Genomic DNA, 12,989 nt, shown 5'->3' with positions numbered 1-12,989 from the left:
ATTGCCTTGAAGAGTTTGTTAATAGCTTCACATCCTGTACAATTGTACATTAGGCTCACACACATACAGTAAATACTCACACGCGTGCATGTGCACACACACACACACACACACACACACACACACACACACACACACACACACACACACACACAGGCACATCACGCACACACTGCATCCTTATGCACATGCATGGGCAAACATGCACACATACACACTCGCAAACTCAAGTGGGTGGCTTGTATGAGCATCTGTGTGAGGAAGACCAAACACTCACACAGGCACGCTTGCGCACGCACACACACACACACACACACACACGCACACGCACGCACACGCACACACACACAGACTGCAAAATCTTGAGTGTTAATTGCCCCTCCATGGGCCAATTTTTACACTCAGAGTTCAAGTAACACTCATAATTTTGCAGTGGACTCTGCTCATACTCTCACACACTCCCCGGGCCCCGGCCGGCCCCATCCCTGCTGTGTGTTCAGCCCAGGATATCCAGGTACACAGGTGAGGCCTTGGCCAGGTTTAGCAGCAGACAGTGGATCTCCTTGATGTTAAGTCTCATGTGCGGCTCTCTCTGCCAGCAGCCCAGCATCAAGTCATACACCTCTTTAGGACAGGTCCTCGGGCGTTGCAGCACCCTGCCTTGGGTTATACACTCTATCACCTAGTGAGAGAAAGAGAAGAAAGAGCTAAAGAGGAGATAAAGACCTCCTTGTTAGGGGGAGCTGAATGTTCATCATTTAGACTGGGAACACACAAATATAATCCTTTAACATCTCTCCTACATGCAGCCTGTTTAGCTCTTTTGGTACTACCTTTTGTTTCTTTTAGGTGTCACCTATATACAACAGTATTATGCAACTAGTTGCAACTTGCAACCAGTCTTTACTGACCAGTAGGTCTTTACTGACCAGTTGCAGAGATTTGGGGATTATGGTTGCACAAAATGCACAAGTGGTTGCATTTGGAACTAGTTGCGTAAGTGTGGACTGGACCACTCCATACATGTTGTACATTGTAGTATGTCATAGGACGTTGTCATGCACTGAAAATAACCGTTCTATAAGTTCACGTAACCTGGCGCATTGTGAGCTTATAGATCTGTATTTTCGGTGTATGACACCGCCCTATGATGAATATAATTCAGGCTATTCACACTATTGCAATTCTGTTAATTATTTCATTATTCATTTTTTTTGTAAAAAATAAATATATATATGGCATGTCTGCATTTTGGCCGTAACTCCATCCCAGCCAATGAAACTGAGCGTTGAGGTTAGGGCCTGGAGATCAATTTGAATGCGGGACAGGTTGATTTAATAGATTTAGTAGATGGTCGAGGTCTAAGGGTTAATTTAGTACATGAGCAGATTGAGTTAAAGGGGTCAGGGGTAGAGGATATGGTCAGGCAGCTGTAACCAGAGCTGAGGCCATAATGGAGTTAAGGTTAAGGTTGAGGTTAAGATCATGACAAAAGCTAGAGGTTGTAAAACACAAAACCATTTTAGAAATAGGGTTACAAACCCTTTTTGGACAGGCGATTAAAGTTTGCCCCTAAATTGTAGATGAGAATCACCTGACTGCATGAAAGGCCATGCATAGTGCAAGATAGTCAATGGCAGAGGAACAACATAACAGGACCATCACAAACATCAGTGTCTCGTCTAAATGTTGTCAAGTGATGTTTGAGTTGTCACTGTGACGCTCAAAAATACTAAAAAACAAATGATTTGAATACAGTCATGAATCATCATCACCCCTACTTTCTGATTCATCCCCACCTCCTCAAATGTTGAACATAAAGCTACAGTTGGAGTTGGAGGCCATCGATATTGTCCTTTTCTTTTTGCTGAGGTTTGCGTGATCTGCGCAAAAGGACAGTTAACCCATTTTGGGCGGGAACCCCTTTTGGTGTTTTAAACATTATGTTATAATTTAGCTATTGAAAAATAGCAGATCTACAAGCTCATAGCGCGCCACCGAGTGGCGCGCTACAAGCTTGTAGGTCTGCTATTTTTGAAAAATCGTGAAAATATTTATTTCAGAAATTTAGAAGGATTTTTTAAATTTTTGAGGTCAGGCCTAAATGGGTCAAATGATAAGGGACAATATCGGTGGCACCCAACTGTACGATGTTCACTCCCACTGTCTTGCTGCTTATCACGCAACATCATCATGAATGCAGGTCGGGATGAAAACACAAAAGGTTAGGTGGAATACCTCGTTGTTGGAGAGTTGGTACCACGGTTGCTTTCCATAGGTGAAGATCTCCCAGAGGACCACTCCGAGACTCCAAACATCACTCTCCGTTGTGAACTTCCTGTACATGATGCTCTCAGGCGGCATCCATCGAATGGGTAGCATGGTGTGGCCTCCCACCTACACACGCACACACACACACACGCACACACGCACGCACGCACGCACGGACACACGCACGCACGCACACACGCACGCACGCACGCACGCACGCACGCACGCACGCACGCACGCACGCACGCACGCACACACACACACACACACACACACACACACACACACACACACACACACACACACACACACACACACACACACACACACACAGTTTTAATGCCAACATACAGCATATTCTGTAGAAAGAAAAAGATTATTAGGTTAGATGTGAGAAACAAATACACAGCTCTTCTGTTCTGTTCAATTCTATCCTATTCAGTTCTGTTCTATATTTATTATAATATCCATTTTCTTATTCATGCATTATTCATTATTATTACTATGGTCTCTTCCTCATTAATGTAAAAGACCATACAAAGCATCTTAGACTGTATGGCCACCTAACAAGTCACATTTTATGTATTTGGATGAACAAGGTTATACTATTTTAAAGTCACCAGTGTTGCAGAAAATACTCAATCATATGAAAATCAATGTTATCAATAGACTGGGTAACAACATTACTATAGCTATTCTGGAAAGAACGGACCACAAATGAAATGCTGCCACTATTGCTGATCAGCCCCACGTGTGCCATTTAAAAATAGTACATCAATGTCATTTTTAATGTGTGATTTTTGTTTTCTTTTTTTGTTTTATGTTGGAGGCATTAATAGTACATACATTTGTCATTTTCAATGTGAAATAACCCCAGATTTAAAAGGCAGTGTGAAAGTTTAAATGTGAAATGAGCTCAGTTTAAGTTTAAGTAATCACCACCTTGTAACAACATGAGTAAATTAAAATTTCCAAAGAGAAGTGTGCAATCATCTGAGAGGGAGCCATTCAAGTTCCATGCATTCACTGTTAGGTATGAACATGTTTTAACACATGGACACCTCATTTAACACAGCTGTAACTGATCCAAGCGCTGTAGAAGATTCAGCCAGATTGAAAATGCTTAGGCATATTTGGTAACTGGAATGCTCGCCTTAAAACACGCTTGTCCTCATTTTTTTCCACCGATCGCTCGGTGGGGTGGTTCTTGTTTTCTAGTTAAGGGACCAAGCCTGAAATTTGTCTGTTTTTTTTCTTCTTCTTCTCCTTCTTCTTCTGCCAAAAATAGCAGTTCTGGCTTAACCGTGCAGCCGGTTTTCATGAAACTTGGCAATATGGTAGAGGGTTATGCCAAACAGTGAGGACGCAAAGCCCAAGACCATTGGCCAAAGGGTGGCGCTATAGCACTCAATTTAAAATGCAAACTTTGTACAGGCATACAGTAGCTCATGAACCACTTGACCGTCGGCAATAAAACTTCGATACGCACATGTGTCTCCTCATGCTGAACAACTTTCGTGTTCTGACTTTTGACCTCTGACATTTAGATCTCCCACCATTTGAATTATATGAAAAACAGTTCAAATCTATCTCCTCCCAGGATCTTTGATCAAAATGCACAAAACTTGCTATACGTGAACTTTGGGCCAACATAAAAAAATCTCACTTGTTTTTATGTTTAAAAATGTAGCTTTTTTGAGCCAATGAAACTTGTAGTTTTATGAAAATCCGTCTTCTGCCCTTATCCTTATGCAGAGTCACATGTTTATGAAACTTTACAGTATGGTCATGCCAAATAGTGCTGAAACCAGTATTACTCCAATTGGCCAAAGGCGCTATAGCAATCATTTCAAAAAGAGAACTTTGAACAGGCATAACTCATGCCTTGTTTGGCCAAAATCTATGGACCTTGTTTACACATGTGCCTTGACTCATGCAAAACACTTCCATCACTTTGACCAGTAAGCTCCGCCCTCAGACTTTCAGCCATTTTGAGCAGTTTGAAAAACATTTAAACCTGATTTTCTGCCGGGATCTTTGAGCAATTTGCATGAAATGTTCTACACACAATATGGACCATTATCTGAAATCCCAGTTGAAGAGAGGTTTGTTCCCAAAACAAACTGGTCAGGCTCCTACTTGGCCTCACCCCCCGAACCCACCTCACCCCTGCCCACTTTGACAGACTGGAATGGCTTAGGGTCGACGACAGAGTACAGCATCTTGCAATGGGTCTGGTCCACAAGATTCGATACTCCACCAAGATACCCATGTACCTGTCTAGATACTTCCTTAATGTTAACGAAGTCCACACCCACAACACCAGAGGGAGTGCAACAAACCATGTACAACCCAGATTTCGCTCCTATGCCACCAAAATGTGGAACGCCCTACCAACAGTCATTAAGACTTGCAAATCCCTTGACTCCTTCAAAACCGCTCTCAAAGGGCACCTACGGACGGCTGCAATTCGAAACTGGCCCCCGTAAAGATCTGAATCCCCCCCCCTTTCCCCCCCCCTCACTGTATATGTCTCTTTTCCCTTTTTACCTCTATGATGAATTCCTGTTCTGTTCTGTCTATTTGTACGTCTCTAAATGTTTTGATGAATTGAACATGGTGGACCCTCTTGTAAACAAGTGTAATGCTTAATTGGGTCGTCCACTCACAGTTAGCAGTCTTTGTATTGAGTTTGTTATTGAAATGTACTGTAATTCTGCAAACTGTTAATAAATATTTCAATCAATCAATCAATCGCCTCCCTTATGTTTTCACATGTGTGTGAGACTCTTAATGACTGAACTGTGTCAGCCGTGGGTGCAGGTGCGCTGATTGCTACCGTCCTTATTTAATGAACTCACTAATGTTTGGACTTTGCTGTTTCGTCTTACGTTGCATTCCGGGTTGATGTTCCTCTGTGTTCCCTGTGAAGGTTATTATGCTTTACGTTGCCTGCCTTTCCGCCCTGTGAGGTGTGTATTTGAAGTTGTTAATGAACTGAAGTTATAAGTAAAGTTCTGAGTGTGCCACTACTCCTGGGTCTCCTTCTCTCTCTGCATTATTGGGTCCTAACTTATCCGAGTCGGAACGTGACATTTGTATTTTGTACGTGAAAATGTGTACTTTGAGCAGGCATAAGTCATGCCTCGTCTGTCTGTCTGTCTGTATGTTTGGGGTACGAACAGCTGCAATACGGCTGGGTGACCTAAAGTGGCACTGTTGAGCAGCATAAAAGAGCCATTCACACTGGGCACTATAACTATAACTGCAGCCAGCCGGAAGTGTTGTTGAGCAGCCTGCTCCGCTCAGTTCACATGGGTGTTATTTTCCTTATTGCTTGGTCCCGTCTTATCGCTGCTTATTTATTTTATTTCTTTTACTGAGAATAAGGTTAGAAATAAGTTTAGGGTTAGGCATCGTCTTACTTTAGGAATAGGGTTAGTTTTAGCACCGTTTTACTGAGGTTGAGGTTAGAAATAAGGTTAGGTTTAACCATTTAGACATAGTTTACTGAGGTTACATTTTAGAATACCATGCAGAGTACGCTGGCTGTACGCCCGAGGTAACTGTGTTTTGAGGCGAGCCTTCTGGTATCCGCCTATTTTAGGCCTGTATACCTTCTGTGTGTTTCAACCAGTAGTTCAACTAGTGTATGATCCAGTAGCACAAGTTGTTACCTAATTTAAATTCCATTAACAGATTTAGATCTAGATCATTGGCTGTTGATTTTGCAGATATATTTATAATTATTATTACAAAGAATAGCTCTTGTTATACTGTCTGTACCCTACTACACATTTCTTTGTAAGTGTTGCAATTGCAAAGGCTTGTGGCAAATAATGACTTGAAAGCACATCCGGTCTCAAGTGAGCGACCAATCCTAGTGGTTTTACTGCGAAAACACAATTTTGCGGTTGGGTGGAAACCTTGTATGTCTGACAGTCCGAACCTGTTACATTTCAAGAAATGGAAAGGAAAGAATATGTGCTCCAATGAATAGATCTAATGTAGTTATTATCTATTATCTTGTTAATACGTTCATTCGTTAAATATTAATGAAACCAACAGACATGAAACCCGGTTCGATCCTCAGCTCCCCCTGGGTTAGTGTCCTTGATCAAGACACTGAACCCCTAACGAATCCTGATGAGCAGATTGGTGCCATGCATGGTTTACTCTGCTGTTGGTGTGTGAATGTGTGTGAAAGGGTGCACATTGTAAAGCACTTTTTTGCAGGATAAAGGCACTATATAATAGCAGATCAGCTATTTATGCTACCCTTGAAGCCAACCGCTCCTTTTCATCCCATGGCAAACCATGGAATTTACCTCTACATTGCTGGGAAAATCAATAGGAAAATGTTGGTTGTACAGTGGTCTGCATACAACAAGTGGACATGAACTATGCATTTCACTGTGTGTTTGTCCGGAGATAATCTCCCAAACTGCTGGACCGATCAACATCACAGATATCTTATGCACACTGCCAGCAGGCCTGTTAGGTACCTCCACGCTTAACTTTTATGTAGTCAAGAAAGTCAATTTCCAAATATGTTTCACATATTGTGAATTTTGTCTGGTGAATGTGTTTTTTCCACATTTTGTGAATTCACGATCTACAGAATCGGCAAGACTTAAAGTGGCATTCCACTCATTTTCAACATTTTAGCATGTCATTAATATACCTTAGAGCTGTTGTGTGGAAATAATAAAAAAGTCCCCCCATGCTGTGTTTCCTAGAACTGGAGGTCTGAAAAAAATCATTAACATGGTAAAACACATCTTGATGATGTCATCAAGATGTGTTTCACCATGTTAATAATTTGTTTCATACTTTTCATACTAGGAAACACAGCATGGGGGGACTTTTGTATTATTTCCACACTTCCACACTTTTCTAAGGTATGTTAATGACATGGTAAAATGTTGAAAATGAGTGGAATGCCCCTTTAATCATCAATATGATTTCAGAGATCCACATGGAAGCCAGGCTGTTATCTTATGTTTATTTTTTATTTTTTTGTCAATGAAGTGTAACCATGGTAACTTTCAGACTCCATCATGGCCCATAGCACTTACCCTACCCCCTTAGATAGTACTTTTGTAGACTTGCTAGCATTTGATACAGACTTATATCATGTTATGTAGACAGCACTATAATTGCATTGTATGTAGTCATAGTACGTCATAGTACATATGTATAGAATAGTATAGTATATATGTATTGGTTATATGTATAGTTTCATTATATAGATATTCCACTGTTACGTTCTTAGCTTACGCATGTTTCATGATAAATGCTTTTTATATATGTGATGTATTCCCATGCTTTTCTGTTCTTGCTCAATGTATGTCGCTCTGGATTAAGAGCGTCTGCTAAATGCCTAAATTGTAAATTGTAATTGTAACTGAGGTGCACATGTGCTGTATTACAACAGTAACTAGTACTGTTAGTACTTTTATAAGGCCTTGCAGCATACTGTACGTCTTGCAGAACGAAGTTCAGCAATGTAATAAGAACAAACGTATTTAATTATGGAGCAAATAAATGAACGCATTGCTTTGCCAAGGTTAGTTTGGGCAGTTCTTGCACCTCCACGATTTTCTAACCATCCTTTGACATCACTGCAGAGACACTAATGCAAACGTTGCGTGTGATTGGTCAGAAACTCAAGGTGTTTGTGATTTATATTAATTTATGACCGCAATCTGCCAGCAACGTACGGCAGAGAGTTGGGAAGAAAGGCTGGCTGAGGAGGTTAGGAAGTACAAACCTCTCTGAGGGAGTACAAACACAACCAGATGGCAATGAAGAGAGAGAGAGAGAGAGAGAGAGAGAGAGAAGTAGCACACACTTATCTGCTGAAGAGTGTCTGAAGCCAAAAGATTTTCAATACAATCCTGAACTGAATCTTTTACATGAATATTGACGTCACTACATCGCTCGTATATATATTTTAACTCATACCAACCCTCCAAACGCACACACGCACGCACGCACATACAGATACACATACGTACACATACACATACACACACCTCTAGTCCACACATATGAATCTGCCGACCAATATCTGTTGTGAGCCAATTCTTCACACAGTTTCTGAGACATCAGACGCAACATCTTGTGAGCTTGTAGATCTGCTGTTTCCGGTGCACGACGCAACGCACAGTATAAGTCAGCCGTTATTGTCTCCACCAGGCCGAAGGCATGGGGAGAGACCGAGAGAGTATGTTTTGCACTCCGTCCGTCCGTCCGTGTTTTTGTGTGTCCGTCCGTCCGTCTGTGGACAGCTAATCTCCGGCACCGTTGGCTTGATCGCAGCCATACTCTGTTTTTCTTGTTTGTTTGTTTGTTTTTTTGTTCCAGGAAAAAAAAGAAAGAAAATGTTGTAACTTTGGTCACCATTGAGAACATGGGATACCTTTACATATATACCATTGTAATGCACTTGCTCACATGATGTAGTTGTTCATTATGCTTGTACACGATGACCAAAATAAAAACATCATTTAAAAAAAAAGAAAATAGTCAAAGTCAAAGTCATACGATTTGTCACACACGTTACCGCAGTGAAATTTGTTCTCCGCATTTGACCCATCTCTTGGAGCGGTGAGCCGCAGCCAAGGAGCGGTGAGCTGCAGCGTGCGCCGCGCTCGGGAATCATGTAGCAGATCTACAAGCTCACAATTTGTTGCAATGCGAGGCATTGTGAGCTTGTACATTTGAAAACGTGTGAAATGGGACATTCTGCATAATGAGTACATTCTACGCTTGGTACTTTAAGTACATTTTGATACCAATACTTTTGTACATATTTACTCATGTAAATATTTAATTCCCGACTTTTGTGAGTACTTTTTCCACCACGCTCTGTCTGTACAACTCCTCCTCTGTTGCTCATGTCTCATTTGTATTATCTCTCTCAAGCCTGGTTTATATAGACCTACAAGCTCAAAATATGTCAACGTGTAGAGCTTGTAGATATGTAAGTTAAAAACGAAAGTTCAACTGAGAGGTGGAACGGACACTAAGTCATCATCCAACTCGCTTCCCCTTTCAACCCATTCGGCCCTGCTCCAATCAGTGCATCTCATGTCCGGGCCCCTTAAAAGGACGCCTCCTACTTTCTCGTCTCACTTTTGCTATCTGTTCAGGTCAACCCGCCACCTCCCCGACACTGCCCAGCAGCAGGCACCACTAAGCATTCATCAGGCAGGATCTGATTCGAGGCTCCTGACCAGATCCTCCGATGCGCCAAAGCATTTAACATCATGCCAATTTCGACTGCATTTATACTTGACTTTATCATGTTCAATTCATTCATTCAATTCATTCATACTCAATGTAATCCCCTTTTCGTAATAAACATCAGTGCATTCATTCAGCTCTGTGTAGTGAAATCTCTTAAGTTGAACTGCTATTTTCTGCACGTGGCACTGTTGCGTAAGACAATGTTTCACTTATAAATTAAGCATCTCTCTCTCTCGTTGTGTCTCTGTATGAGTCTCCTAGGTGCCCTCTCTTAGTTTCCTGCCAGCTTTGGCAGCTCTTTTTCAATAATGTTCCTTCTTTGTTCTTTCATCCATTTCAGTACTGTATACACATACAGTATATGTCTGTTCTGTTTGGTGTAGAGGTCTTCGGGTAAACCTGGGGTCCGAACCGAACCGGAGCCGGTTCCAATCACAAAAAGTGACTTCCGGGTATGTTCGGAGCGGGTCCCGTGTGTCTAGGATCTCGGGTAATGACTAAAACCCGAGTGGACCCGGCGAATGGCCGCCACATCTGTCCCCTTTTCTTCTCCTCCGGCCAATGGGAGGCGAGCCTTGCATCAAGTGACTTTAGTAAGGAAGGAAAGGAATACTAGTAGAGGTGCGCACTACAGTAGAGACAACAACAACAAGAAAGAATGCTCTGTAAAGCACAATGGAAACGCCAAGCCGAATATAATAAGCAATAAAAATCAATAAAAGTCTGCTGCTGCGACAGAGACAACAAGAAAGAGCACGATTCCACAAAGGTGAAACGAAAATTGCGTGACTGTATACCGTCAGGAGAAACCAGATGGAAATAGTCCCTCTTTGACCTCATTTGTTGACTAATGTGGATTTATTTTTTATTTCCAAACTGTCCGCACTCCGCAATGATTGAGTGGTCTACTACTCTTGGATTACACATTGACATTCACACGTTACGTTAAGGGCCATGTAGCGGCGCTGCAGCACCACCAACAGCGGACTACGTTCAGGTATGGCTTTGTATGGGTACGGTTCTCATATTTATTTATATAGGCGGTTCCGTTCGACACCTCCACCTTTTCGGTTCGGAGGCATGAATTATAATAACAGCAGTGGGCCTCGGTACGGGTTGGGTTAGGGTTAGGGTTGGGTTAGAATTATAATAACCGCAGTGGGCCTCGGTACGGGTTGGTCAAATAGGACCCGTGAGGACCTCTAGTATGGAGTTCAAATGCAGCTTTTAAACTCATTCACTGCCAAGGACGACTTTTGACGACTTTTTTTCCAAAGGCCCACACTACCAAGGACGACTACACCCCTATGTCCATTATTGCTCTCGCACACCATCTTTCTCTGCACCGACTGCCCCGACTGGGTGCCTGCCTGTCTCTCTCTCACTGTCCATGCCCCTCCGTCTTATACTAAATACTGTAGAATATATGGCATGGCATGTGTGTTCCAAGAAATCCTCAAAGAAAAGGAATACCAGGTTAACTGGAATGCCCTCTTAGATGCCATGGTATCCATGACAACCAGATTACAGGTTACAATGGCTTCCTTTTGGGGAAATACTATAGTGTGGGGGGGCTTATATGACCTTAATTGCCTCCTTATATGACCTTAATTGCCTCCTTGCGGTTACTATGGAAAAGGGGATCCTTACCAGTGTTTTGCACGCGCGTGCGCACACACACACACACACACACACACACACACACACACACACACACACACACACACACACACACACGCAGACACAGTATATAGAAAATCTTTGAAACATTTATTCATTCAAACCTTTCAAAGCCTTTTGAATGTAATTAAAAAGATAACCTTGGGGTTCTACCTATTCCACCCAGGCATTTTTGTCTAAACCTTGGTGAGAACCCAAAGAAAAGGGAGTTTGTGGAGAGATAACAATCACAGTAGATGAAAATACTTCCGGACGTATTGGTCATGTCTTGTGCACTATACAGTACATGCATTTGATGGAATAAAGAGCACATGACATGGGATAGTAAGTTTAAACCTACAGTCTATAGCAAAAATGGTCAAAACAAGTTTTGTGACCCCAAAAGGGAAAATAAAAAAGGGACAGAGAGATATCTAAAGCCACTGTTCTTTAAAACTGGCTTTCAACCCTGACAATCCTAATACAGCTTCTTAAGCGCTGCTACAGTAAGTGCTTTTTATCCACTGAGTTTGATCACAGTAAATAGAGAAAATACATATTTATGTCCTAATGAATACCTTTCAATATGCTTGTGTATGTGAAATCAACACATTGCATTGTTAGCTCAAAAATCGGTTATTTTCGTTCGTCAAAGTATTTTTGAGGCTTATTGTGCTGGGATTTGAATGATGTCATCACTATGCTGGTGGGCCCCGTTTCCTCACACAAACACACATGCACGCACGCACGCACGCACACATACACACACACACACACACACACACACACACACACACACACACACACACACACACACACACACATGGGGGGCTCTCCAATCCCTATATGACTCATCTTTGCTCCTCTGACGCAAGAGCATAACTGGATCACCATACTTTATACTTCCCTCTCTCTCTCTCTCTCTCTCTCTCTCTCACTGACATTCAAGGTGGGACGGATGCCGTCACTCGTTTGCTCTCTTCTCTCTCGCTCTCCCACATCTTTCTCTTTATTGGATTTTGTGGGATTGCACCAACGTGTACAGTCAAATTTTGCTATCTTCTCTCTCACTCTCCCACATCTCTCTTATTATTGGATTTCTTGGGGTGCACCTACGTGTCTGTGTTTGTTCAGTGACTGTTCCCCAGGCCGTATAGATCTTTCCTCTCCATTTCTCACCATGTGTATTTTCTTTTGCTGCTCTCTTGCTATCTTTTTTGTTTTGTTTATTTGTCTAATTGGCTACCTCCTTGGCCTGTTGCCCATTTTCATCTCTCTATCCAGCTGCTCCCTCTTGCCTCTCTCCATCTCTGGCCTCTCTCTCGCTCTCATTCCAGCTCTTTCTCTCCTTTCATCTCTGTGCCTCCCTCCCTCTCTAGTACTACCACTCTCCTGCCTCTGCCTCCTCCCCCCCCTGCTCTCTCTCTCCCACTTGCTCCCTCTTTCCTGTAGTGGTTCAGCATACTAATCACAAGTTGTTTGATTACTTTTCTTCCAGAGAAACATTGGATTCAACTGTGAGGCTCACCGCCGCCACTGCCTTCCGTTCGTTGCTATGGCTACAGTCTTGGCGGTTAGTTTACTGAGAAAGGGGTGAATGCGAGGGAGGGTTGGGGGTAGGCAGATAGGGATGGAGGGGTAGGGGGAGGTGGGTACAGTGTCGTCAGAGATATTACAAAAGACACCCACAGGCGGAGGAGAGAACCTTCATCTTGCATCCTCATGGTTTCTGTCCTGAAGAAACCTTTTCTATAGCCTACAGTCACATTCTCACAAAATGTAGAAATACACATGTCTCGGGTTCG

The 12,989-nt window shown here is 42.5% G+C and overlaps 1 protein-coding gene across 1 annotated transcript in view; it reads right to left on the bottom strand.

Annotated features, from left to right (window-relative positions):
- Positions 1-496: 496 nt before the first annotated feature.
- LOC306934369 (BDNF/NT-3 growth factors receptor-like) overlaps positions 497-12,989 on the bottom strand; it is a gene marked incomplete at both ends in the record, with an annotated part of 54,872 nt that continues 42,379 nt past the window's right edge. The window contains 2 exons of the mRNA XM_079516938.1: positions 497-682; positions 2,239-2,397. Coding sequence (XP_079373064.1) covers positions 497-682; positions 2,239-2,397 — 345 coding nt within the window. The remainder of the gene's footprint in view (positions 683-2,238; positions 2,398-12,989) is intronic.

The sequence above is a fragment of the Electrona antarctica genome (assembly GCF_951216825.1).
Source record: "Electrona antarctica genome assembly, chromosome: 12".
In the NCBI taxonomy this organism is placed as follows: Eukaryota; Metazoa; Chordata; class Actinopteri; order Myctophiformes; family Myctophidae; genus Electrona; species Electrona antarctica.
The sequence above is the reverse complement of the archived record's forward strand: the minus strand, read 5'-3'. Positions and strand labels throughout refer to the sequence as shown.